The sequence below is a fragment of the Haliaeetus leucocephalus genome, unplaced genomic scaffold (genome assembly GCF_000737465.1).
Source record: "Haliaeetus leucocephalus isolate CR32 unplaced genomic scaffold, Haliaeetus_leucocephalus-4.0 Scaffold215, whole genome shotgun sequence".
NCBI lineage: Eukaryota > Metazoa > Chordata > Aves > Accipitriformes > Accipitridae > Haliaeetus > Haliaeetus leucocephalus.
Window position 1 is genome coordinate 147,582 of NW_010972651.1, and position 27,866 is coordinate 175,447.

The 27,866-nt window shown below is 51.1% G+C and overlaps 1 protein-coding gene across 2 annotated transcripts in view; it reads right to left on the reverse strand.

Annotated features, from left to right (window-relative positions):
* Nucleotides 1–27,062, reverse strand: part of TCF3 (transcription factor 3) — a 78,285-nt gene extending 51,223 nt beyond the window's left edge. The window contains exons 1-3 of one of the 2 annotated variants that reach the window (XM_010566592.1): nt 26,884–27,058; nt 26,693–26,794; nt 19,372–19,444 (exon numbers count right to left, since the gene is read on the reverse strand). In XM_010566592.1, coding sequence (XP_010564894.1) covers nt 19,372–19,444; nt 26,693–26,767 — 148 coding nt within the window. In that variant the 5' untranslated portion in view covers nt 26,768–26,794; nt 26,884–27,058. Of the gene's footprint in view, nt 1–19,371; nt 19,445–26,692; nt 26,795–26,883 lie in introns of both variants that reach the window. The other variant, XM_010566591.1, reaches the window with a different exon arrangement.
* Nucleotides 27,063–27,866: the final 804 nt, after the last annotated feature.

Consider the following 27,866-nt stretch of genomic DNA (forward strand, 5'->3'; position numbering starts at 1 on the left):
TATCTGTCACCTGGTCTGGTTCAGTATGTAGACAAGTATCTGGGGCCAGCTCAACGGAGAGGACGGGGAGGGGACAGGAACAGAGGGTGGCACAGCTTCTGCCAACAGCAGCATGGATGCATCCCACATTAAATCAGTCATGGAGGTACAGTATGAAGCATCCAGCTCAGGCTGGGATGTGTCAACCTCAGCAGATACCTACTTCTGGGCTCCTCCTGCACTGGGTGGGACCACAACTTGCCTGGACGACGAGGACATCACTGAACGAGCGGAGGGGAAGCCCACGCGTACCACCCCTTCGTCAACAGGCTGGGCACACCAAGCCCTCCCTCCGTAAGCCCCACAGCGGGTCCCGTGCTGCTGACCCTCCACGACAGCTCTCCCTCTCCCCAAGCAAACGTGTCAATACCGTGGATGAGGTGCCAGTAGATGGCACTCAATATGTAGCATGGCTCCTCTGTTTTCTAGGACTAACCAACACTTCTTCCTGCGTGCACGTTTCAAACCATTTCCTGGGTGCAACTTTAGCATCACTTCACGACGGCCGGCAGGAGCTGGTCCTCCTTGGTCTGATCTCTCACACTGAACAATAAAAAAAGCCCTGAGGAAAACCCACCGCACGGTTCCTAGGAAGCCCCACGAAGATCTCATGAAAGCACGTTTTATTCTTCTGACTGTTACCACACTAAGGAGCAACATTTCACCTAATTTACATCTTTCACATTACCCTGGGCATGCACCAACCCATCGTTCAGGTTGCAGATCGGTGATGCAGTGCTGCCGGGAAGGGTGGGAGTCGGTTTTCTCCCCCTGCTCTGCAGCCGACATGGCAAACCTATGCAAACATCCAGTCTGGCTTCACGCACCACGTCCGAGCCCTTTAAACGCTGTGTGCTATTCAGAGGAGCAAGTTGGAGACAAAAAGAGAGCTATTAGATTATCTTGTCTGTGTCTCCTCTACATGATGTTTCGTTCTCTAGTGCTTTCGTCTAGACAAGCAGTAACACGTCTTATCAGGAATGTCAATATAACTGTCTAGTAAAATTGACCATTAAGAAGTTTCTCTGATATTTTGCTTAAAGTTTGCTTTCTCTTAACTACAAGAAGCTCAAAGGAATTTTTCCCTCCGTGAACAAAAAGAGCTGCATCAGTGCCCAACCAGTAAGCTCAAAAGCTCTGGTTGTCTGAAGGGGGTTAAAAACCTGGAGCTCTGCAGTTTGTTGGGATGGTGAGAGCTGAGCCACGTGGCTCCCGGCAGGCCTGGGTGAAACGCTGCGTGTGCTCAGGATGAGAAGCTGCTGCCCTGCAGAAAAGTGGCTGCATTTTCAAATGCAACTTTGGAGAGAATATATAGGTATAAAAAGGGAGGGGGGAGCGGGAGGAAAGCCACTCCTAGCCTCACTGCTGCAAGGAAAAAGGACCAGAGTCATCACTGAACAACCGGACTGCCTCCAGCACGCGAGCTCTGCCAGCAGCTCCCAACTCTGCTCCTGGGGACACCCTGGGCCACCCTGCAGCAGACAAAGCTCCCTCCGGTTCCTCGCTGCACTGGGTTCCTGAGGCGGTTCAAAGCATTGCAGCACTCGCTGCTCTGGAAGGAAAGGGCCCTTCTCGCCTCACATTTATCCTCAGCAAGTTCTGGGGCTCACCGGACTTTCCAGGGGCTGCTGAACATGTAAGACAGCAGGAAACCCAATGAGAAATCAGTTCCCCATTTGGAGCACGATGTGTCCCAGAAGCCCCCAAGATGGGGTAGGCCAGGACAGATGGGAAGAGGAAGACCTCAGCCAGCAGCGAACGACCGTCAGCTCAGCTGTTTGCAAAACCACAGCTCCACACCTCTTGCCTTCAGGCAATGCAAGAGCCCTGTTTGCTTCTGCCACCGCAGCAGAGGGAGCAGGTCAGAGGCTGGAGGGGACAACCACCTCCGTGCAAGCTGCCTCAGCTGCTCCACTGGGCCCCCTCAACCCCCAGCAGAATGGAGGGGAAAAGAAGGCAGTTGTAAACCTCTCTGGTGCCCAGCATCCGTTGCACTCGAGGTTTTGGCTGTCCAGCTCCTGCCCACGCTGCTGTGATGAGGACAAGGAGCACACATCTACCTCCGGTGACCTCAGGCACAGAGATTTAACTCTCTCATAGGAAGCTAATTCTGGACTTGCACAGTTTTGTCCATCCTGCACACTCCCCCTTATCTCAGCAGCATCCTAAAGCCTCAGTTGCTCCCTGGCATCCCAGGAGGAACAGCGTCCACTACAAAGCACGCAGCATACTGCCTCGCTTAAACACAAACCCGCGTTTGTTTAAAACTAAGATGTGTAAGTTTCCCAGCCAGAGCAAGAGCCCCTGTAGCCCACCTCATTTCAAAGCAGGCACCATTTGTAGTGATTCAGATAAACTGGTTTCTCTCAAGTTACAACTGGATATGCACAAGCCACTCGTACTAAAGCAAGACCACCTCCACATTGCTGGGCATCAGTTTGATTCATTTCCAAAACCGGTTGAAATGAAAACCATCCCACAAGCCCCTTGTAGGGCAAGGAAACCCCACATCCAGGTCAAGTTACCCACCCAGCTACAGCAGTTAACCATGCCAGCTATCGGCTCGCAGCACAGGGACCACACGTCGCCACCTCACCCAAGAAACCCTCGGCTAGCAATTAACTTCACTGTGTGCTGGAGCCAGCCTCCAGCTACGTACCCTTCTCCTCTTCTTGCCGTGCCGCTCGCCACAGCTTGCTTTAATAGGTTTTGAGGGACTTAGGTATATGTTATAGGGGAAGGCAGGGAAGCAGCAGAAAAAGTTGAGCTATTCTTGCAGAGCCACACGTCTTGCTCCCAAAACAGGATCATGTGTCCTTAAGCAGCATTAACGCTCTCTGCTCCTGCCCAAAAGCAGAACAGGACTGAAAGGCAGGTACTGAGAGCATGGGGAGGAGGAGAGAAGGATCCCTAAAGACTTCCAGCCTGACACTCCAGTCCACCTGCCTCCAAATCCCTTGAGAGCAGAATTCCCACCTGATCCGCTAAAAATTATTCCTTCGCACTCCATCCTCCCACCCTCTGCCAAAAAAATCCCAGCATCACCAGATGTCTGGCAGGAAGACCTACCCCACAACAGCTTGTTCTGGGATGCCATGTCCATCGAGTAGCTGGCAGCCAAGGAGCCCAGCACCCCTGTGCCAAGCGGTCCGAGCCCCAGCACGCTCCTCCCAGCCGCCCGGCAGCGCCGGGGAGGAGCGCAGCTCCCGGTTCCTCCGTCCCTGCCCACTCCTGCCTGCCTTTGTTTGGAAGACTATAAAGGAGTTCACTCTAAGGACAGGCAAAGGCAGTTAAAAGAAAGTTAACGAGGTTTATGGAGTGGATTAAGTTTACCGGGGGATTTTATGATGCACTGCCCGGAGAGCAAAGAACAACTTGGCAGCATCTCTTCCAGACCAGGTTCGCTCCCAAGGAACCCTGGAACAGCTGGAGAGCACCCCAGGCAATGTGAAGTGCAGGGAAAAACTCACCTAGTGCCTCAGTCTTGCTCTTATCCACAGGCGTTACCTCCTTAACACAAGCCCTTTTAAAGGCCAGGGTCGGGGCTTAGCTGCACCCCTCCTGCTAGCAAGGCTCCCAACCAAGTCTGCAGCAGTGGCTTCTGGAGCAGTTGTTTGCCCTCTAACAAAAGCCATCTCCACCCAATCCTGCGTGGCTCTGTTGTGGTGATACAGGGTATTTCTTTGGCACAGCCCTGGTCACTGTTTATTGTCTTGCTCTCCTTTATCTGCAGATCTCAAAGCATTTTATAAATGTTAAACCTCAAAGCCTCTCTAGGGAACAAAACTGTTTCTAGCTATTGTACATATGGAGAGACTTGCCCAAAAATTAGGGCAGAGCTGGAAATGCAGCAGCAGAGACCAGAGCTGAGACAGCCTCTCTTGGCACAATATAAAGCGACACAGATTATCCCTTAAATACCTGCATGGACAAACACATCTCCAGCTATTAACCCACATGTTGTCGAGCCACCTCTTGGAGCAAGCACTTGCGCTCACCAGGTCTGAAAGCCTTGCATGCTGGAGCGCGCAAAAATCTTTACAACTGGCAATCCAAACCACAAGGTCTCATTAATCTTTCAGTTTTATTCTTTGGGTAAAAAAGCACCAGTCCTACAGTTTCAACTTTTTAGAAAATTATTTAAAGAAAACAGAACAAAAAACCACAGTGCTTTTAAAAACACAAAGCAAGCTGGGGGAGAAGTGCTGTTCTCTATTTTTGAGCTGACCCAGAAGGGCTGGAAGAGGCAGCTTGCTGTAGGAGATGCTCATGCCTGGCTCTCCTTGCCATGCGGTGCATGTCCTGCTGTCAGAGGTCCTAAACTGCAGTGGCTTCACAGTGGGGAGCATAAGTCGCAGCTCCCCATCTTTTTACTCTGCTTTATTTTCCATGCACTTCAGTTGAAAGGAACCTGAGGAGCGGCAGGAAGCGGGGAATTCAGTGCCATCCAGGCTTGGCTTTTCCCACCACTCCAGGGAAATGCGGCGGTGAGCCGGACAGTACGGGAATCGTACCAGCACTTTACTCAGGCAATCACTGCCTGTAGACTCCAGCTACGGGAGAAAACCAAAATAACCGAGCGTCTGGGATGGGAAGGAGCCAGCACAAGGGCGCCCTAGCTGGGGGAACAGCAGCTTGAAAACCTCACAGGAACAACAACAAGCAGCAGCGGGAGGCAGCCTAGAAGCCGGCACAAGCATCCTCTTGGATGCAGGAGCTCCTGTGTGACCTGAAACCGCTCCACTTGGGCTATAAAGCCTTTGGGACCGGCTCTTATAAGAAGCCAGTTAAGTGCCTGGCCCAAAAGACCTCCAATTTTGACTGCAACAAGCAACATAGAGAGCACACCAGAAGTTTGCTGTGAGCTCATGGCTCTGGACATCAGTTCCCTGAGATGCCTCAATTCCCAGGCCCTTCCCAGAGCATCATCTCTCCCCCAAGCCCAGGATCTCATGCAACACTCCGCCAGTTTCTGACCCATACCTAGTGCCCTGCGCCACAAGAAACCTGGAAAAGCAAAACCGGCTAGGCAGAGTATGTGAAAACCCCACAGGACAGAATTCAGGACTTGTTTTCCACTCTGAGCTGCTCACATCCAAGTGGCATTTCCAGCACGGCAGAGCTCCATTTGGATCAACTTCATGCTTCCCTGCGGAGCCGGGCAGTTCCTGGAAAGTCAGCGCAGGGAGAGCAACATCTCTGTGCCGCTAGCCCTGAAAAGGGAGAGAACCAGAGACAGGCCAGGCAACCGCCAGCCCCTTCCACTGCTTCCCTGCAGCCCTGCTCGGGAAGGGTCCAGAGCCAGAGGGGCTACGAGGCAGCTTTTGCCGACGGGGAGAGGACAAGCAAGGGCTCGCAGGCACCTCGGCTAGAAACTGCAGCTTAAAAATAAACGAGCGCTAGGTTTTGAGTTCTGAACTAATAGAAACCGAGAGGACTTCTGCAGGATCCGTGCTGACCACAAGACAGCAAAGACTTCTTCCTCTTCAGCTGTTTTGCCCTCGGGACGCTTTTGCAGTCGTGGCTGCAGCCGCCCTAACCTCAGAGGCTGCTCGTTACATCACGGGCGAGAAGCAGCTAATGAAGGAAATGCAGCCGGGTTGGGCACCACCTCAGAGCATCCCACTCGGCCAGAAGAATTTGACCAAGCCAAGCCCAAAGCAGGAGTCTTACACCCCAATTTCAAGCAAGAAAATCCAAAGTAGACCTGTGCTGTTTGGGCAAGGAGGAGCTGTGGACAGCAGCCGTCGGGGCCCTGGGTGGTGCTCCCCAAGGAAGCTCAACCTGCAGGTCCCTCCCAAAGGTTTAGATCGGCCAAGTTCACCAAACCACCCACACTGTCCCTTTTCTCCATTTTGCACACCTTTACTACCCACTGATTTCCAGGAAAAGGCTTAATTAAAACCATGTGGACTGCTGGGTCTTGCAATATCAACAATGAATTAACTGCAGGCAGATGGACAAAGAGGAGGACAAGAACCAGGAGAGCTCCAGGATTTAGGGTGAACACTGCCCAGACGGGACCACTGCCACCGGGCGAGCGGCCACATGTGCCAGGACAGCAGCTCAGGACCCGCTTCTTCCATGCCCACCACCGCCACATCCCCAGGGCTGGATATGCTGCTTCCACCAGCATGGAAATGGCTTTCGCCCGGTGCAGCCCCAGGCTCAGGTGAGACCTTTGGATTACCCCAATTAACACCCTCAGAGGGGCAGCGACAAAAAGGCTGAACCGGAGCGCAAATGTGCAATCCTGTGATGGTGGCCTGGACCAGACTAACCCTGTACCTGGGCTGCACAGCATCCTAAGGTGTCCATGGCACAAGGTAACTCCTGCAAGTGCACAGGCACTCGCCCTCCCATTTATGGCACTGCCAGAGCCTCATGCCTTGGTCCTCAGCACCTGCGAGGCTGGCTCCTTGCCTGGTGAGAGCAGCTCGTGCCATTCAAAGGTGACCCGGACCTCCCGGGGCACAGACCCTGGCTTTTCCTGGGAGAGTTTTTAAGAGTTAAAGCAACACCGGTAGTGGGATTGTCAGCAGCACAAATGCACAATCAGGAGGGGAAGATGTGGGGGGAAAGCATCCAACTGGCGAATATAATACTTGGAAGGAAAAGCAGATTTTAAAAAAAATAAAAAATGAGGGGGTGGTAAAAAAAAAATCTCAGGAAGTCATCTAGTCATTCCTGCTCTTTGCTGAAACAATAGACTCGGGATGCTGGCTAAGTTATAAATAATCCTGCTGGCTACACAACACAAATACAAGACAGGAGCAGGGTAACTATCGGCTCGATGGAAAGTGACTCACTACCTTCTTACAGCATACCCAAAGAAGGGCAAACGCCGCAGCCCCGCTCCTGCTCGGCGGGGCTGTGCCGGTGCGGGGGCTCCGCTGGCCGGTACCTCTGTCCCGGCTGGGGAGGAGCAGCTCGGTGCTTCGGGAAGCTAAAGCCCGCACGGCTCCGAGACACGGGAGCCCTGCGCCACGGTGTGCTTTTGCAGCGGCAAGGCTGTCTCCAAACCAAAGCAGACCGCACAGCCTGACGCTAGGGGACCGATGGCAAGAAAGCGCTCAAATTGGGGAAAATAATGGGAAGCCACTAACTCCGCAACATCCTTCTCTTTTTAGAAAGGAAGTTACCATTGCGAGACGGTTTGGCTGAGCTGTTTTCCAGATTGCTCCTCTGAAATCTGAGAGTGAGCACAGAGATGAGCAAAGCCAACGCACCTCGAGATGCTGGTGAAATTGCCCCAGGGAGGGGCATGCATGCAAGGGTCTCTCCCCTGAACACAGCACTGAAGGATGTACGTGGCTGCTTTCATGAAGAAGACCCATCTTTTTGGGCACCCAGGACAACCTCGTGGTTGCTCTGGGTCCGTGGCCCACCATGGCATGGAGCACGAAGTGCAGCAGCCCTTACACCAAGAGTAAGATGCCACACGCATGGCCATGTTAGCAAGGAGCCCTTGTGCCAAGAGTAACTGATAAAGGGAAAGATCTTCCTAACTGGAGACTTGGATAATTTGGAAGTGACATAAATTCTCCCTTTTTTTTTTAAAAAAAAAAAAAAAGGGGAAAAAAAAAAAAAAGAGTTTCCTGACTTGTTATTCCATTACCCAAATCTGGAAATGTAATCATATTAGTTCAGCTGCATTAACACAACAAAAAACCCCAACAAAAACTGTCTTAAAGATTGAACTGATCTCCAAGGGGCCGAGAGAAAAGAGAACAAAAGTCAGAAACCTGTGGCAACCAGCTCCCGCTACGAGCACCACAACCAGCCTGGCACCCAAGCGATCCTCCGAAGACAGATTCGCAGAGGCAGAGGATGTGAAATAATCAGGATATGAAGTGATTTTTAAGGGCTTTTTTTGCCAGGTAGGTGAGGTAAAAGGTCACTAAGAGCTGCGTGAGCACACCCAGCTCGGCAACATAATGCTGAGCTTGTTACAGAGCTTAACTAAGTTTAAACATACCTCAGGTGAGCAGAAAAATCCAGCCTCCAGCCAAGCGGAAAATCTAGGCAGCTCTAAGAGACTGTGGGGATGTGCTGCCATGGACCCAGCCACCACAGGGCTCCTAAACCAGCTCTTCTTCCAGGAGTCCGAGCAGCAGCGAGATGCCACCACTCCTGTTTTATGGTGGCCGGGGAACGCTGCCGGAGAAGCAACGGCCACAGAGAAACCATGGCCCCGTCTGGGAAGGGGCTTGGAGCTGCCACCACTCCAACAAACTAAAAATAAAAAGCCAAAAAGCTTCAGTCCCCAGCTAGGAAGCTGTGGCTGGTGCACTTTTGGCAAAGTCCTGCGTGCCAGGAGACAAGCTGAGGCATATATGGATGAACCCCATCCGAAGGCAGGCTGGGAAAAACAGAGTGAATAACCCTCACCACGCTCCTGCCGCGGAGGCAAAGGCGACTCGAAGCCTGCATGGCCAGGCTGTTGACTTGCCTTTTGAAAGAAAAGGCGCCTGTTGATACCGATGTCTTTTTTTAAGTCAGCAAAGGAGATTACAATCCTACAAGGACGGAGCAGCCGCGGCTGAAACCCAGAAGCGTGGAGGGGCTCGGCAGCAGGCTCATCTCCTTGGCCACAAGCGGAGCTGCCACTGAAAACGTGTTGCTTAAGAGTAAATCTAATCCCTCTCCTTCAGGGGACTGGAGCCTCCGTACTTTGGAGGACGCAGGAATGACCACCCAACCAGACAAGTTCACTTCAGGTTTTAGAGGAAAGGTGTGAACAGTCTGAACCATGGTACAAGAAATAAAGGAACCTTGCTTTAAAATTTTTAGTTTAAAAAGGAAAAAAAAAAAAACCACATGCAAGAGGGAGGCACATCCACCTTCCCACAGCCTCTCGGGCCATTCATCATTTGGATAAAATCCAGTTTCACATTGAAATTCAGCTGGACTTTCAAATGCAAATACGAGGAGAAGAGCAACATATGGTAGAGGTTAGTACGTATTTTTCCTAATTAAATGGCATACTGCTGTTTTGTATAACAATGTTAACGGGGCATTAAGAAGCCTTTGGAAAAGAGACCACCTCACTTTAAAGGAGGAAAAAAAAAAAAAAGTTCCCAGAAAGCAGAAGGGGCCCAGGACCTCCCCGCTCTCCAAGCAGTGGTCACACACTCACCACCACAAGGACAGGTTTCGTCACTTGTCACAGCCAAGCCAGCTGTCCCCCCTGGTTGTGCAGGACAAGGCAGAAAGGTAAGAGAGGTGATGGGCAACACCAGTGTCCTCCAAGGCTTGTCCTGCAGGAGTTTGGCTGGGTCTTCTTCCAGGTCAGGACCACGACGGGTTGTCCCCTGGGGCACTCCTGGATGCCACCACATCTGCGACCAAAGAGCACCATGACGGAGACCCAGGAGGGCTTCTGGAGGGGGAAGAACCTCACCAATTCCTCATCCCCAGGGGCCAGGGATGAAAGATGGGCAGAAGCAGCTTCAAAACTCTTTGAGAAAGAGAGAAACAGCTCTGCCTCGAGTGGTGGCCAGTGAGCTCCGGGCAGCCACCACCAAACCTGCTGCCCACCGGTTCCCAGGAGAGGCGAGTGCTGCTGCCAAAGGAGACCCCATGGCTTGCTGGCAGTCCCCAGCACTCTGCAGACAGGACACGAGGAGCGTAATCCACTTTCCTGGAAGGTTCTTCCCATTTAGGATGGGCCAAGGTTTTGTAGATGACTCTCCTTTGCCCCACTTGGTATGAAAAAACCCACCCCCACACACATACCGGGGTGCTGGAGGCTGCCGTTCCTCCCAGCCTCATCCCCACATGCTCTGAAACGAAGCCCATTTATTTATTTTTGGTCGCTGTCTAACCATGAAGACTCCCCTGCTAGAAAAAGCTTATGTCACATTACTTCACCTCCCTCTTGCTGATGACACAATCTCCAGCTAAATTTAGAGGGAGACAGTGCCTTAGGTCACTTTGGAGGTAGGGATGTGCTTCTCAGGGTTAACAGGCAGATGGACAGTATTTTTAATTTTTTTCTCCCTGCTGGCTTTGGAGCTGGGCTACCTGGAGAGTTAATTGAAATATTCAAGATAAAAAAAAAGGGGGGGGCAGATGTCCTGGACTGCCTCTTTCCCTCCTCTAGTGGGGGAGTAAGGCGCTGTGAAGACATCCTCCCTCCAGAAACATTAATCACGGCAGCAAGAAGAGCATCAAAACATCCGCTACAAAAATTCTCAAAAGCTGAATCAAGAAATCTTCACTCACAGTTCAGCTTTTTCCTCTTCTGATGTTTCCCACTTTGGGTGGGGAGGTTGACCCGGTCCTAACTGCCCCGGGGAGCACTGCTGGGGCACGCGTCCCCCCGAATCGGCTCACTGCTGCCGGCTGAAAGCCTGGCTGCACCGCCGCTGCCAGATGCACACGTTTCGGTGCCACGAGAGCTCTGTGCCCCGGCTTGCCTCAGGTGATCTCCTATCCTCAGTGCTCGCTGTGCTCCCGGTCCCCCGTACAATTACAGATTCAGCACCACAATATATTTCACACTGTATTTCATGCCTCATTTGACAAGAAAATTAATTAAACTTTAAGTCAACACCGAAGGAGCACAGTACCTTTCTTCCCTCCGTGGCACATATAACTCAATTTGTTTAAGCTAATGCACTAATCAAGACTTGCAAAGTATTTGGGAACCTTTTGGCAGAAGGGCCTCTAAAGCGTGCAGCGAGACGCTCTCTGCGCCGGCTTGATTCCACCCAGAGGTCCAGCAGAGGCACAGGCACCAACTGACTGACGACAGGCTGTCTGCAACCACCCTCTGGAAAAGCCCCGATTTCTTAAAATGCAATCCCTTCCCCAACAGCACCAGTCACCAACAGGTGCCTGCATTCAGGCCAGCACATCCTCATAGGGTTTTTTGCACCCTCCAAACTGCCTGCTAGCTGGAAAGCATGACACCAAGCGGGTCACTGCCCATCCTCACCTCCCAAGATGATCAGGTTCAGGCAACTGCACGTATCCAGCTGGGCTGGCGGCCTGGGGATGTGCCAGGGAAACCCCGGCACCCAGTCCCGATGCTGCCCAGGTCCCTCGTCCTTGCCATGCAGGGACAGGCGGGCGAGCCGGTGCTCCTCCTCAGAGCCCGCGGGCTGCCACCCCCTTGCCGTGCTCCCAGGATTTCTCAGCTATTTGGAGGCGCTGGGAGAGGGCAGGATAATCCCAACCCACGCGGCTGGGAATTCGAGAGGCAGATGTGGGCAAACTTTTTGGCATAACTGAGACAGCTGCATCGGCCACACATCCACCACTGGCCCACCACTCGGCAGCCCTCCACGCGACGGAGCGGGCGCTGGGCAGCCGCCAGCACGTGGGCAGGCGAACCCCTCCGCTCCTGCGCCCGGAGCAGGTAAAACAGGCTGAGCAGAAGCAGCAAGGAGCTTTGCTGGGGAGCAAACGCCAAGACAAAAGAGAAACAACAGCCAGTAATCAGCGACCTGGGGTTTACCTGCACCGCAATCCCTGCACTGCAGGGAAAAGGTACCAAACCCGCTCCCAGGAGCGCAGTGTGTTTTTCAGGCACAGTCTGGCTCACGCTGCTCCCGGGGCAGGTTTCCAGCTGATGCAGGCAGATCACCTCCACTCCCGCAGTTAGCTAATCATGCCGTGTTGCTGCCAAGAGGCACATCAGCCCAGTTGAGAAAATCATCTCACATCAGCCTCGTCTATGAGGGGACGTGGTGGTTCCGGAGGGCTTCACCTGCCCCTAGTTGATGGTCATGGACTCCACGCTCTTGGGTCCATGGCTTAAAGCGTTCAAGAAACAGAGATACTCATGACTTCACTCTGGTGGCCGCAGGGAGGCTTGTGTTAACGTTGCCTTCTTCCAGCTAAAGTGGTAGATCACCATCATCTTCCTACTTGTGAAAATGTCACTTGTGAATAACGTCATTACCCGGTTGGGTTTAGAGTCCGCTCTTGTGTTAGAAAAGCATCGAAATATCACCTTTACCAGTGATTTTGGGCACTAGTGAGCAAAGAAGATGCATTTATAGCATCCTTCAGCCATGTTAACACTGGAGAATGTAGTGCCAGATTAGAGATGAGGCCATCCAGAGTGACAAAATAGCACTATGCATTAAATCCAGCCCCTTAAAGACACCCACTTGCTGTCTCAAACTAAAAAAAAAAAAAAAAAAAATTCCAATTTGAGTTTCACTGCACATAAACATTAACAATGGAGATGCAATAGGCAGAGTAACTGGTCACACGTGGGACACGTGCTGGAGTAGGGCACCCTACAGAGCATGCAGAATTTGAAATTAGTGGCAGCGAGGTCCAGCAGAAACGCTTGCCAGACCTGCTGGGCCCCTTCCAAAGCCATCTCTCCCCTTTGGAAAGGGCACAAGAAGCATGCAAGGCCTCGAGCTGGGATGCTGAGCCAAAGGCTCAGCCCCGCACCAACACGTGCCGCTCGGGCAGTCCTGTGTGAGCAGAATTTGAGGTGGGCTGAGGCAGAGCTGCTGCATCCCAGCACCAAACCCCAAGCATGCTGCCCTCCAGATCATTTGTAATGAGACCCTGGCCCTTGCGATTAAGAAGACAGCAGTACGAACAAGGCAATGACATTAGCCATGCAATTAATGCGCAACCAGCTCCTCTTATTAAAAGAAAAGCAGGTGCTTGAGCTTGTACATGTTCTTTTTGAAACACAGAAGGTTCACTCGCAGCCCAGCTTCACATCAGCTTTAATCCAGGCAAGGCACGTGATTTTTACATAAGATACACTCATCTCGTCATAACCCCTCAAGCAGGTACAGTTACACTAGTACTGAATTGCCTCATCTAGGGAAGAAAAAAGCTCTGCCAGCAGGAGATAGCTGCACTGCTTTAGCTCTTCTGGCAAAGTTAAAACTGTGTGCTTAAACAAGGTCTGTGTCAAATTTGCAGTTTCTAAACAAAAGCTGTCACTTATCTCAGTACAGCTTCGGCTCTCTGGCACCCCCGACATTCTCTGTGTTCTTTCCTAGTTCAAAATTTCAAATCTATCTAGGAGGACTCTTCCCCGGGGTGGGAGAAGAAAAAAAGTAACAAAAAATACCCTCCCCTGAAAGTGTGCACCATTTCACCCCCTGAAGGTAAACACACACCAATACAGGCACTGGGTTATATTTGCCTCTCCCCAACTGCTGAAGAAGCACTGAGCTGCTGTCAGAGCATCCCCACTGCCCCAACAGCACGGTCACCCTTTTCCTGCTCTACCCAGGCTCGCTCCTTGCGTGTCTGTTAGAAACCGGCTGTGCCTTTGGCAGGACACCCTCGCTGTCAGCCTTGCCTGAAAATTTGAGGGAAAAAAAAAAAAATATTTGAAGGGGCAGGAGTGGGGAGAGAAAGAGAGGGGAAGGCCTTCCTGTTTCAACCTCACTGCAAAGAAAGATGCAGAAGAAACAGCTGCCCAGGTGGGGAAGCCCTAGGAGCAGGAACACACACCCCAGGACAGGAGGATCAGAGATGCAACCGGGGTGTGACGCTGGATTAAGGGAGACAGGCGTGAAGATCTTCCCCTGCCATTTGTTCCCCCACGCTTGCTATTTCCTGGCGAACCTCGCTCCCTGCCCCCAGCCCTCAGGCCCTCCAAGCCTTTTCTTCCAAATCCTGCTTTCTGTATCCTGGTTAACGGGACCCACCCCACAGGAAAAACAGGGAGCAGAAAGGGGAGAGGAAGGAGAACTGGAGCTTCCCAAAGGCAGAGACAAAAACAAAGCAGAAAGCTGTTTAACGCACCTGACTAGCACGTGGGAGACGAACTTCACTGAAAAGTCCTCCGGGCTTTGTTACTGGAAAGGTTGGGACTGCAGTACCCTGGGTGTTTCCCTGCAATACCCTCAGCATGCCGGCAGCATCCTCCTACACCCCGGGAGCAGGCTCTGCCGGCAGCGGGAATGGAAAGGCTCCAGGGGTGTGGAGAGCAGCGGAGGGCTGCAGGGATTGTCTCATTCCAGGCTAACAAGACTTCACAGCTTCGCAAGCTTGACTTGTCCATGGCGAGGCTTTTTTCTCCCCTTTGATAACGGCTAAAAAGTAATTTTGACTTTGAAAGAAACAGTCACGCCAATAGGCAGGCAAGTAAATTTTCCTGCTTTGACTTTTTTGTTGTGGTGGCTTTGTGTTTAGTGACAGTTTTGCAAGCCTGCTGTATGGGCACGCACACAACCGCAACATAAACAAGCAGCCTGAAGTACGTACTTTAATGGAAAGTGCCAGTTTTAAATATCAAGTCACATATTGCGCACCTCATGTCTGCCTTTCATCATCTATCAAAATAGCAAGCAAAGCCCATCACTCCCACTTCAGCATAAGCAAAACATGTGGGAACTAGAGGCAGTTAGTAGGAAAACGTGATACATCCTTACTAATAAAAGCTCCTGCTTTCCTCACTATGGTAAATAGTTGCAAATGCGTTTCTGCAGCCTGAAACTCAATTGCTGACAGCACGGCAACAGAAACGCCGCGCTTAGCTCTTCGCAACTCTCTAACTTAGGTGCTTTTACTGCACGCTACCCAGCCGGCCACTCCGCAAGCGAAGCGGAGCCCAGCACCGCTCCTGTGTTCGCAGAGCTGCCGGGGCAGGCACCGCGCTCCCAGCCGGTGCACCAGACCCTCCCCTCCCCACCTCGGAGCTTCCTAATACAGGGCTGCGTGCACACACAAAATAATTAAATCTTCAAACAGCTCACCCATAGCACCAATTAAAGAGACAACCTCATCTTTCATAGAATTTATTACTTTCAGTGCTGTTGCCACAGGTATCCAAGTTTGAACGTTGTTTAAAGCAGGCTTTCAAAGGGGATACAGACTCACCTACCTCCAGGGAGAATGCATTTACTTTGTTCAGTAGACTATAACTTAAAATTTGTTGCATGCACCAGCTTGTAACTCTTTGAAAAACTCCCTGGTTAGCCAGCTTCAAATGTATTTTATGAACTTGCCCCGATCAAAGCAATTCCCTCAACAATGAGCCTCATCTCACCATCTCACTAGCAAAAAAGCACCGAACAAATTTTGGGGGTGGAAATCACAGCACAGACCAGGAGGGGACTCTCCCTTCCAAACCCACCTAAGAGATCCCAAGCAAGAGAGCTCCCTTCAGCACAAAGCAAGAAGGAAAAGACATTTAATGGTGAATTCACTTACTCAAAAGGTACAGGGGGGAAAAAAAAAAAAAAGCTGTTTTTTTAGCAGAGCTTTTATTTGTTGTGAGCAGAATCATCTGTCAGCAGGAGACCGCCTGGGCTCCTGTTTCAATAGGACACAAACCTGGCATCGCGCACCATTTCCGACGTGAAGGGGAGATGGCTGCATACTCTCCGTATTAACCACGGATGCAAAGCGCTGCTCCGGGAGATGCCTTACCTCGCACAACCATTTGCCTCGGTTTTATGTCCCTGCTCCGCAGAGCCCCAACTCATTTGCTGAAGCAAAGGCGCAGCTGGCACGCACTGACCCTGCCGAAAACCCAGTAGCCACGAGGCAACAGCCCCGGCGCAGCCCCATGCTGCGGCGGCAACACCACGGCCCGGGCTGGGAAGAGACAATGAAACTTCTTTGCCTCCCGCCACTCCTGTCTTAATGTCAATTAAAAATGGTTATTTCCATGTGAAATTTAGCACGAGTGGTTTCCTGCTAGAGGCACAGTTTAATTAAGCGCACTGGGAGGGAGCTCGTTTCTGATCAGATTAGTCATTTATGAACTATGACATGGGGGGGGGACAGAGGACACGGTTTTAAATGTTTTGCTACTGCAAAGAATAAACAAACAGTTTGGCGAGAGGACGATGAAACCGCAGCCTTCTAGGGCCAGGACAATAGGCATACACTGAGCGTCCCGGCTAAAATAAAATACCAGCAGCAAATGACACGGCTTACGCTGGAAAACACTAGTTGCAGCTCAAAGCCCCAGGAAGACCAACTTCCCTGCGGTGACCTATATGAGCTATAAATGCTGCAGACACAGTCTGCATGACGTAAGCTCCATCCTAGTGGCAATTGTTGGGTTTCGCCTTGCCAAGAAAATGCAAAGCGGAGGTGCTGAATTGTCCATGCGGCAGGGTAGCTAAACCAGTTCCTCCCTGGTGCATTTAAGGACAGAAATGAGGGAAACAGCGGCAGAGCTTAAAATAAAACCAGGAGACAAATATAAAAAAAAAAAAAAAAAAGGATCTCAAAGCTGGAGGGCTTGCAATAACACTTTGAATTTTCCTGGCCTGAGAGAGGGAAATGGGTTTGCCCTCAAGAAGGGGCCACCTGCACGAGCGCCGGCAGCTTGGCCGGGGCAATTATTAATTGGGATTTGAAAAGGATTTGAATTTGGGGCAATGTTATCACTGTGATTTTCTAGTAGCACTGTTTCAAATGAATGCACTACCTCATTTACCAGCTGGACTTTGGAAGCAAGTGGGGCATTTTGGCCGGGAGTCATCAGTCACTGCCTTGCTCCCCTCACTCCTAAGTTCCTCTGGGGAGGAAAGAGCCTTGAGTTAATAGCTCCTCCAAGGGGAAAAAAATAAAAGCTACATATTGCCCCAGGATTTCCCCAAGGAGGAGAGAGATGAAAAGTGGGAGGCCATAAATTCACATGTCCAAGGGTGGGCAGAAGCATGAAACACCAATTTTTCTGGCACATAAGACAGCATCAGTTTATTATCTTGCGGTTACTACAATAACCCCAAATAATGAGATACTGGCACTATGGTGCACACTGGCAAGCTAAGACTTAAGCGAATCAGCGTTTGCTTCTCCTTTCCAGGCAGAGGGACAGCAGCGGAGGGGAAACGCTGCGCTATCTTTATCAAGGGTACAGGATACTGATTAAACGGGAGTGTTTGAAAAACACGAGGCACATTAAAGATGAAGCCTAGGCCTTCCTGCAAGGCAAGAAGATTTAGGGAGCTAATCTCCAGGTCCAGATTACGGCGTGGCTGCAAGGCGCTCTGCTCCCTCAGCAAGTCCAGGTCCCTAAATCCAAGGACCATCTGCTCTTCACCTTCTGACCACATCAGGTTTGGTGATGATTTGACTTCAAATCAAATTTTGAGCCGGATGGCTGGCTATGCCTTTGGGGATGAACTAGTATCTGATTGTACCTTGCTGTCAATTAGTGAATTAAGCTAAACCAACATCAACAAACTACGAAAACAACCACTCGCCACTATCTAGGACCTAGTTGAGACACCTTGGATTCTTCCAACAGACGCAGTGCACCCCTCTGCATGGCACATCTCATTAATGTCTTACTGTGGTTATTCACCCCACCAGCAAAAATCGATCATCAAACATTCAGGACCACACCAAAGTCACAAAGCCGACACGCAAATGAAACATGTCCCCTGCTCTCCAAAGGTGAGGCCAAGGATGACTGGCCAAGGGATAACTCTGCTGCCAGAGCAAAAGGCTTCCCCTAAACCAAGCCCCGAGCTGCATTTCAAACCCAGGATGCCCAGGGCAGGACAAAAGAGCTGCCACAGAGCCCTGAAACAGGGACAGCAGCGATTGTGCAACTGCCTTCAGTGCAGTTGTATAACACCAGTCCTCTGTTTTTATGAACTGCTCACAGCCAGATACAAAAAGCAGCAGCCCAGAGGAAGGGTGGTGTCACCATTACCTTTCACTCACCCGAAAGAAAAGAAGGTGGGGGGGGAATAAAAGATTTTGTGTTTCGGCTGCTGCACAGCCAAGCAGAGGGGGGTCCAGTTGCTGCGCGGGCTGTACCTCAGAGCCCTGCTCGCAGCCTCTCCTCGCTGGCCAGCACTATAAACCCGGCAGCCAAGCCAGCCTCCGAGCAGGAAACGAATTAATGCGAGCTGCTCCATTACTATTCTCTCACTAGCGTGTAGCGCGTCTTTTGTGGATTATTTTAACAGCAGAAGTCACACACACGAACACTCACTGGAGAGATCAGCTTCCATCTGGGTTAACCCGAGAGTTTTCTCCCCTCGAATTTCCTCCAGCACCCACTCAACAGCTTCCCTCCCTGTAAAAATGTTTGCTCAAAACCATCTTGACATGCAGCTAAACAGCCTGATCTGAAAGCATCAAATTTCCCTGGCCAAGCAGGGCAGGGCAGAGTACACCCCTCCCGTCCCGCTTCTGCAGGTTTCCCCAAGAGCTGCCCCACAGCACGCTGTGGCATCAAAGCTGCTATCCAGAAATCCCACCCCGTTCTCCAGGATGCCTCCTGGTGTCGGGGTACGGCCATTCCACGTGGCCAGGAGTTTCCCTGGACAGCTCGAGTCGGCCCAGGGTACAGAAGGTCAAATTTTAACCATCCACAAAGCGTCAGCGTGTTTCAGCAAGAAGGGCAAATTAACCGAACTTCCTGCATGCCAGGGGCCACAGCGAGCCCTGCACAGAGCGGCTTCCCCAGGCATCAAAAGCCTGGCACAGCACCGCGCCGTCCGCCCGGACGAGAAATTCTCCACTTCAGCCTCAAATTAACCAGCGCCATGTTTCCCAATCAGACATCTAAAGCTATGCACCCTTCAGAGAGTCTCCTATCGCAGACGGATCGCCAGCCCGCTCCTCCCTGCAGACGCCCTGCTCCCAAAGCCCTTTGATGTTGGCACCCCTGGCCTCTCCTTGGCATCCCGGCCGGCAGAGATGCAGCCGCTCAGCACTTCTGGGGAGCGGGGCCAGCTGCTGGCTTCGGGGGCACTGCGGCAAGGCAGGACAGGCGAGGCACTGCTTGACAGCACCCCAGAACCGCAGCGGGGTCCAGCTCGGAGGCTGGTGAAACGGCTCCAGCCACCCTTGCTGCCCACCTCCCCGGGGCGGCCGTGCTGCCTGGAGGCATCAGGCCAGGAGGGCTTTGCAAAGGTCCCTTTGGGAATGCTGAGATCCCACCCAACAGCAGGGAGCTGCTGGAGAGGCTGAATGGAGCAGACGCCCACGCTGCACCAGAGTCTCCCTCTGGGCAGCTGAGCCCCAGGAATTAACCACCACCACCGTGTCTTCTCGGTGACGTACAGCAAAAGTCTTCCAAGGTGTACGTTTGCAGACACGCGTTTGTCTAAGCAGCTTAAGCGAAGAGCATTGACTGTCTGCTCTCGGGCTGCTTCAATAGGAGTGGCGAGACAACAACCTTCAGCTCAGGTAGTGACTTCTTAATTGGACACAGATTGGCAAGAGCAGCTTTGCCTACCCGGAGACACGTGGAGCAACAAGAAAATCATCCGGAGAAACAGTAGCAGACCACTACCAGAAAAATATATAACACAAAACTACAGAAACCCCTCCTTTTGGGTCTCTGGAAGCAAACACAAATTTATTGCAAGAAACATTACGGTGTTAAGAAAAAAAAAAAATGTAAGATGACAGTACCTGATCCTCCAAACTGAGTGCTCGCTAGGGTCGTGGGTCTGTTTTTTCCATTAGCCACTGGCAGGGGAAACATCTAGAAAAACAAGAAGATGAGAGAGGAGGGAAGAGAAAAGAGATTTCAGTATGTTAGTTTTACTGTGCTGCTGCAAAGGGGGTCAGATTGGGCAGGCGGGGGGGAGCAGAGGGGGAAGAGAAGCACTTTATTGATGTAAAAAACTTTCCTCTCCTTGTGTCCCTGCTACATAGATCAGCTGCACGAGGGACAGGAGAGCAGCGCAGCTGTGTGCTAATATACACACACATTCCTACGTGCATAAACTTCTCCTGTGTACACAGCGTGTCTGGTTCCTTAGGTGCAACTGAAAACCATCCAAGAAGCATCACTGCTGTGGTCAAAACCAACTGTTTCTTCCCTAACTTATTCACCAAGGCCCAGGCTAGAGGGTGCCCATGGGGCCATGGGAGAAAGGCCGACTCCATTCATGAAAAGCTAGCAGGAAAACAACAGCACCCGGCAAACCTCATATTATCCCTCAACACCCCAGCACCCACAGTGGTCCAGGTCTCATCCAGCATCTCCCGCGCTCCCAGGCCTGTCTCCGGCAACGTGCAGTGCCTGGGGAGGACGCGGGCTGCCCGCGGGCTCCAGCTGGCACGGGCAGAGATGACTAAGCCACACGCTCCGGCGATGCTCGACCTCGACGCAGGAAGCCTCACGCCAGCTCTCAGAGGGAAGAACCCTCCAGCCTCGAGGAGCAGCTCCCACCCCTGGTGCTTCGGGGGCTCCAGCGCCACCGTGACCTAACAAGGCCCTGGGGTCCGGTGGGAGAAGCTGCGCCAAGGGCAAAGGTATTTAACTTACAATTAGGAAGATTAACGTATTTTACAGTATCAGTCCTTCTGGCTACTCGTTTGCTATGCTGCTGCAGCTTCAGTGTCACAACTAATCTTCTCCTGCCAGGGAGCTCCCTCAAAAATACTGCATACCTCGTCAGCTAACCTGTATAAATATTTTTAATATAAGTTGGGAGGGTTTCAGAAGCTGTTATTTAAAAATTTATATGCACCTGCGTGCAGCAGAAAAGAAAACTAATTCTTCTCCACACAAATGGAGCTCCAGCCAATAAAACAACTGGTGGGAAAACGCTTAGTGAATTAACATTTTAATATCCTTTTACTACTCAAGATACTTTCACCACCAAGTCATTTGAATTTTTATTATTTTTAGCCTTGCAATGTCTGAGTAACTCAAAAGTTTAATGCTTTGAAGATTAAACAATGTAATGGCACAAGAGCCTCCAGAAATGCAGCATTTCATGCCCTGACATAGCTGATGTCTGGCTGTGGTCAGAAACATTCCTTTGTACAAAACCGTCTGCCCAGCTTTGTTTTCACAAATGCTGGGGAGAAAAAAAAAAAACAAAAAAAAACCCAGTTAAATGTGGTAGAGATGCAAAGAGAGCAGTTAAGAAACCAACTGCCATTCAAAAAAAGAATACAAATTTGGGATCATATATATGTATGCACACACACACATCATGTATATGTTATATATATGTATTTAAATAAAGGTGTAAACAGTGTTTAAATACGCAGCCCGCGTGTGGACAACCACTCCCGCCAGCAGCCAGCCTGCAGACACCTGCCTTCCTACGGCTTTGCCCCCAGCCGTAAGCCCACTCTCCCTTCACCCTCCTACACGCAGCCTTGCAGTGAGAGCCGCTGGACATGCATCGCTGGGGGGGCTCCTGCTGCAACCCCCCAGGATGCTGCTGCCCACCCCGAGTGGGCTCCAGAGTCACTTGGGGTGGGCCAGCAGCCCAGCCATCGAATACGCCTTGTTTCCTCAGGAAGTCAGGCTAGAAAATAAAAACAAACCCTGACGACACCAAAGACTTGCAGCCTACCTTCCTCTGTAAGGCTACAGGTTTTTCCTGCCCGCCCCCCGCCTTTGCAGGGCAGCGTTGTTTTCTGCAAAGATCTCCAAAATTACTAAAAATGTAATTTATATGGCTGATCCCACCCAGCCTGTACTCACTCCCTCCTCTTAAGGTAGGGAAGAAGATTAAGTGAAGTGGTTAGAAACCCCCTTTCCAAGTGGCAAGAGGCAGTTCTGCATGTGCGAGCAGGGGGGGATGGGAAGTATGAACATAATGGTACCCAGCAGCAAAACCCAACAAACAAACAACAACCCCCCCCCCCCCCAAAAAAAGCACTGCTGGCTCTTTTTCACGAGCATTTCTGCCTAATACTTGCTGATGCTGAAAAACCCAAGGTCTGAGCAGCAAATACAAGCGGAGAAAATGAACAGCTTTGTTCCATTGTGCAACGAGCGCTTTCTATTTCTGCAAAAGAGGTGGTCCCCCCCCCTCACCGCCACGCTTGGCAATCCCCAGCACACCCCCGCACCCGGCCCCGCCGGGGGATGCCCTCCCCACCTCTCCCCTTCGCCCGCCTCTGCCTGCTTCGAGAGAGATATCTCCAGACTGATGCAACACCTTCCTGCTCGCCCTCCCCAAGGGATGAAGGACTGGCAGACCCCTCTGCACACCAAGGCGAGCGGAGATGCTAAAGCAGGGTGATGCCGGAGAAAGAGGAACCCCGGGTTACCCCTCACCTCAATACAGGCTCCAAACACACTTATCGCTTGCCAACTCCAGGAAGCATTTTGGGTTTGGTTTTTTTTTTCTTGCTGCCAGCTTGTTTTTCCACTGTGGTGTGGGCTGAAGCCGACCCGGTACGCTGCCTCGAGGAGCCTGGCGCAAGTCATACGTGAAGTGCCGGCTGCCTTCGCTGGCATATGTCACTCACAGGCAAAGTTCACCCACCCACTGCGAATTTCCTTTCTGCTTTTAAATGCTGCTTTAAAAATAAACGAGGGGGAGGGAGGAGACGAACCAGAGCTGGCACGTACCAGAGGGACCCAGGCATTGAGAAGGGACCCAGGCATGAGCGTCTGAGGAACTGTAATTGGGTCATTACTTGGCCTTTGTTGGATTTGAATAATGTAGATTTAAACGGTTATGTAAAATCCCCCATCTTAAGTCGCTGTATTTGGTTTCTCATGCCCGATTCCAGCCTCCCTGACAGCTGACACCAACTTCTGCGTACCCTCGCAGCTCAATCTCCACCCCTCCCAAAGAATTTATCCTCCCTCCAGTTCTCCCAGGTTAAAAGATGCAAATCCAGCGCACGGGAAGATCCAAACCCCCGCACCTGCCACCAGGCAGGTTATAGCTAAGAGACCCCACACTTGCAACAGCGAACTTCGTAAGCAAGAAAGGGAATTTGCCAGACACAAGTACCAATATCAAGCAGCATTTTGTTTATTGTGTACTTCTACCAGTGCATCAGTGTTTTCAAATTAAATAGCTGTTTTCACTTCCTCTGCTCTTCCACCTTATGAACTCCAGGCTGAACCAACCTCAGGCCTGAACTCAAAACCTGAAATCTATTTTGCAGTGTGGAATGTATCCAGCTGTTAATTTGGGGAGAAAAGGGAATTTGACTCAATAAACATTGCCAGCAGGATATTTTATACATGTTCATTTAAGACAGACCTTCCTGACTACAGCCCCAAACGTCCACTGTGGCGTAAAGTCAAACTTTACAACTGCTTCACTCTAAACAAAAGCAAGAGTTTTATCATGGAAACACAGGCGCTGCGCCTTGGCCGGAGCAGGGCGCAGGGCACGGCTTCAGCATCCTCCAGCACGTCAGAAGCAGCAGCGGCGAGGGCAGAAGGAGCTTGCGTGAGCCCTGCTTGCCGGTAACAGTTTGGCTTTCACCCCCAGTTCGACGGCTGGAGCCACGAGGGCTGGCACGCCACGAGAGCAGTTGCTCGCGGAGAAATCAGACGGCAGGTCCTATGTGACTGCTCAAGCCCCTGCCCACCCTGCAACGTCTCATCGAGCTAGAAACCCACCCTGACAACTAGCATCCCCGCAGCATATGGTTAATACTCTGCTAATAATCATGGCTGTTAACAGCATTTCACTTCTGCCAGAGACCTAGGCTGGCACGCAGCCGCCTGCCTCTATCTAGCTTGGCAGGCACGCTCTGCGGTACGGACAGGCCCCCAACCCCGTCTGCGTGCCTCCCCCGGGCTGTTCCATCCCAGCTTTCCCCGTGCCATGGGCTGTCCCTGCCCTCCAAGCACCCCAGCCGAGCCAGGATACCTGCCCGCACCTTCCCACAACACACCAACACCGGCAGCATGACACAGCTGAGATGCCGCCCGGGATAACGACGGCGAGTCCTCGTGGCCGAGCATCTCCCGACAGCGCAGACCGAGGGCAGCTCCTGCCTTGTGCAGCCTGTGCCCGTCAGGCCAAGCTGCAAAGCCTGGCAACCACGGGCCAAAGGATAACGCACCAAAACCCGAGCCTAATAAATAGGTTAAGCCGGCAACTCGAATCTATAGGCAGGATGCTTTCTCGAAAGCTCTCCTCCAGATTTGCAAGCCCGTCCTGGACTATTGCCAGGCAGCGGTGGTGAAAGAAAGCTTACAAATTACCTGTACTTTGGGGCAATTATAAAAGGCAATTTGTTCAGAGGTAGAGGTAAGCACGCTGCCGTGCACACCCCAAAGCAGCGATCAGACTACATAGCTGGGTGTTTGGCTCTGGCTCACTTATATGCAGGTTACAGATTCCTTTGATTTTCACCCTTATTGGCAAATTACATTGGCACAAAGCTTTGGGCAAGCACTTTGCAGCTCAATAACTACCCAATGTACTTATTTATTCAAGAAGGCACGAGTCTTTCTTTTCAGAACTGTAAGCCCAATTTATAGCATCTCACACAACCCTGCCACTTACTGACCCCACGAACTCACGTCTGACTATGCAACGCCGTTAGGGCCGGACCTGAAAATCCACTCACTGCGCAGCAAAACATGGCGTAGAGCTGGACCACAGACTACTGGGGTTGAAGAGATTTTCCCTAGGAAAAAGGAACCAAAATACTGATGTGAAGCAAATGCTTCCAGCTGCTCTGAATCTCTCTCTCTAGTCTTCCCTCCCATCTACTCTCCTGGAGAGGATTAGCAAACCAACGCTCTACTCCTGCTTATTCAAAGAAAAATACAAATATACTTGAAAGAGCAAGCTTGGTGGTCAAAAAGCCCGCATCCCAACAACACAGGGAGAGCAGCCCATGGAGCAGCATCTTCGACAGACCCACACTGTGCACAACAAGCTTGCGATGCCAGGTTGAAGACTGTCTACTAGCTAGGAAGCTTTCCATTTTAGCTACTCATCCTTCAGGAGAGATGTTAATATTCCCTTTATGCAAACTCAGGAGAAGGGTGTGCATGTGCAGAGATGAGGGTTTGTGAAACCGATCTGGCTCAAATCCAGACTGCGTTGGAGCCCATCGGCCAACTTATCCTGGAGGGAACGTCTTCGAATCATTTGCTGGCAAATGACATTTGCAGGCCCTGATCCTGCAAGCAGCCACCCCCAGTTCCGCTGCTGAACGCATGAGCCTTACATGAACACAGAACAAGTTCTGGTCGTTCCCAGGTTTATGCCAGCGTAAGAGCATTGGAATTGAACCCAAATTCAGCCGTTAGGTGTAGAATAATCTCCAAGGACAGAAACATTCATGTACAGAGGGAACAGGTCAGGACCCCTCCAGGGAATACAGCTCTGAGCATGCAAATGAGGATGGTTCGTTAAATTAGAAAATAAGGTCTTAGGGTTTTTTTAAAGCTCTAAATGGTGAGTGGGATTTGATTTTTTTTGAAGGGGGAGAAAAACAAAGCGGGAGCCACTGCAGCCCTGGCCAGGGAGCAGTTCAAAACCTGGCACTCTCCAGTGCAGGAGATGGAAAGCTCCAGGGCTCCTGCCAACCCGCAGGACCTCTGAGATGAGAGAGGGACAAATAACCACGCACCGCTCCCCAGCAAGCCCTGAGCATATTCCTGTTTTTAAACACATACCATCGCTGCAGTCCCCCTACCAACTGGAAAACATACTACTGTAAAAATACATCGCTGGTAATTTAACGGAACTAGCCTCCCAACACAAGCATGAAACTGGGAGAACTGAGCCCCTCCTCCGGCAGCAGGACTGCTCTTCGGGGGACCGAGAGACCCCACCACTGACAGCCCCCTCCCAAGCGCGGAGCCCTGCCGGGACAGGTACAAGCCCCAGCTGTACAAAAAGGTTTATTTCCCATTGCTAAACCCTCGGTGCTCAGGTGCAGAAAAGCAGCCCAGTCTCAGCACTTCTCACAGGCGTTAAGAGGTACCAGGACAGTGGGTACCCCTAGTTCTGCCGCCGCTTTTCCCCCCGCCTTTACTCCCTTGTTCTCCAAGGGGCAGGAAAATCAGCGGGGCCGTGGGCTGGGTGACCCAGGACAGCCCAGAGCTACAGCAGCAACACTCATGGTTAGTCCTCCTCATGGGGCTGTTTCTTCTATCTTTGCAGCACGTTTGCTTATCTAAAAAGCAAGACGCGCGCTCCAAATGCCATGAGGGTGCAGCACACAACAGAGGAACCCAACAGAAAGTTATTTTCTTTTGAACACAAGTTCTCCCCTCCACAAGTCACCTGCCAATGACAGCCAGCACCGGTGCAGCAAGTGCACAGCGTACGCTGTGTGGCAGATTGCCGACCCTGGACGGCAGCACAGACGGATGTGCCGGGGACTAACCCTCACTCTGCTACGACTAGAAGGGACTTCTCCTCCCTCCGAGCTGTGCACACCCTTCTGGGGGAACTCTTAGGTCCTGTTTCTTTGAAAATAAACAGCTCCTAAATGCAGCTAAAGGTTTCCAGGATACAGAAGAGCAGAGCATGGGGAACACAAGTGTCCAACTCCTGCAAAAATAATGCACTGGAGAGCTTGGACACATTTCAAACTGTGACAAAATAACCTGTGGGAGCAAAAGTTTAATAGTCTGGATCTGGGGAGAGGAAAAAAGCCTGATTATTCAGCTACTGAAGTTACATCTTTGCATGGCTTCAGAAACAGTCACCCAGCCCATTTCGCGGTGAGCATTTAAACAGAGAACACACAACTCCCTTACGTTTCCCCAGAATTTCCCATCCAAAAAAACCCCAACCCACCTCTCTGTGCTCCCTGCAAGGAAACAATATACGTTTGAGGGGAAGAGGGGAGAGGAGGGGCAGAGGCTTTGCTTTAACTTGAAAATAAACAAGTTGCAGCACATGTGCATGCACACAAACACGGCACATCTGAAACCCATCATGTCCAATTTACAGGCTCACATTTCCTCCCTTCTGCAGCTCCAAAACACTGCACACAAGCAAAGCCCCGGGGCCTTTAAAGCCCCCCGGCCGCGCTCGCTTACCATACTGAAGTCCAGCAGGTCACTGAGCTCTTTGTCTGTCCCAACTGCAGCCATTCTCTGCTGCTGCTGATTCATACTCCCACAGACTCAACAGTGGCAGTCCTAGAGAAAGCGAGGGGGAGGGGAAAGAGATATTTTAATGACTAGAGCAAACTACCCACCCCATTGATGAATATTTTAAAAAGACAGACCGAGAGAGAAAGGGGTGAGAAAAGAAAAATCCTTTGCGTGTCTCCAGCATCCAAGTCCTCCGCTGAGAGCACAGTCGGAGTCCTCACATAGCACCCAGAGGCAGGAACAAGCGCTCTATTGACCAGACACACTTGTATGTTAGTTTTTTGCTGCCAATTCCACTAGTTCAGGCCAATTCTGTTCCTGGCGTGTGGCGAATGAAGGGGGGGGAAAAAAAAAAAAAGAAAAAAAAAAAAGAGTCAACTCATTTATCAAAGGGTTCAGGCAAGTTATCACTCAGGCGCTTGTCTGGCTCGGCTCGCCCCCTCTCCTTCCCCCACACTCACTCCCCGCAGGAGGCTCTCTTGTCCTTGCCTAGTTTTGTTTAAAAAAAAAAAAAGAAAAAAAAAGGTCTGATCTTACGCCCCTTTCCTTCGGGTTGCCGAGCACCTGCAGCTGCTTTTTCAGGGGCTGAATTTGGGGATGCCCAGCCAGGCCATACCCGGTGAGAACTGAACCTCTCCGCTCCCAAAAGGGACTGGAAAAAGAATTTTTGTTTTCGGAGGGTTTTGCAAAAATAAAGCCCTCCAGGCAACCTTGCAAGATAGGTAAATATTATTCTTCCTAATTTTACAGATTATTTGTTTAAAGGGAGATTGATCTTTTTGGCTAGCTCACTATGATAGAAAAATATTTCTTTGGGAGGGAGGCAGAGAGGCCTGGGATGAGATAAAAGATTCCATTTTGGGGGCTTTTTTTTTTTTTTTTTAGGAACTCATTCATGGTTACAAGGGGCAGCTGGCCAATAAATTTAACTCATTAATCATAAGGTTAAAAAAAAAAAAAAAGAAGAAAACTCCATGCGATCCAAGGCGTTTGTAGGCTGTGCCGGCACAGCCACCACATTTCAATGAAGTTTTACAAAAAACGCTGAAATCAGCCCAGCACGTAAAAACCCTTCGCCACTATAAAAAAAACAGCCGGGGGATTTTTTTTTTTTTTT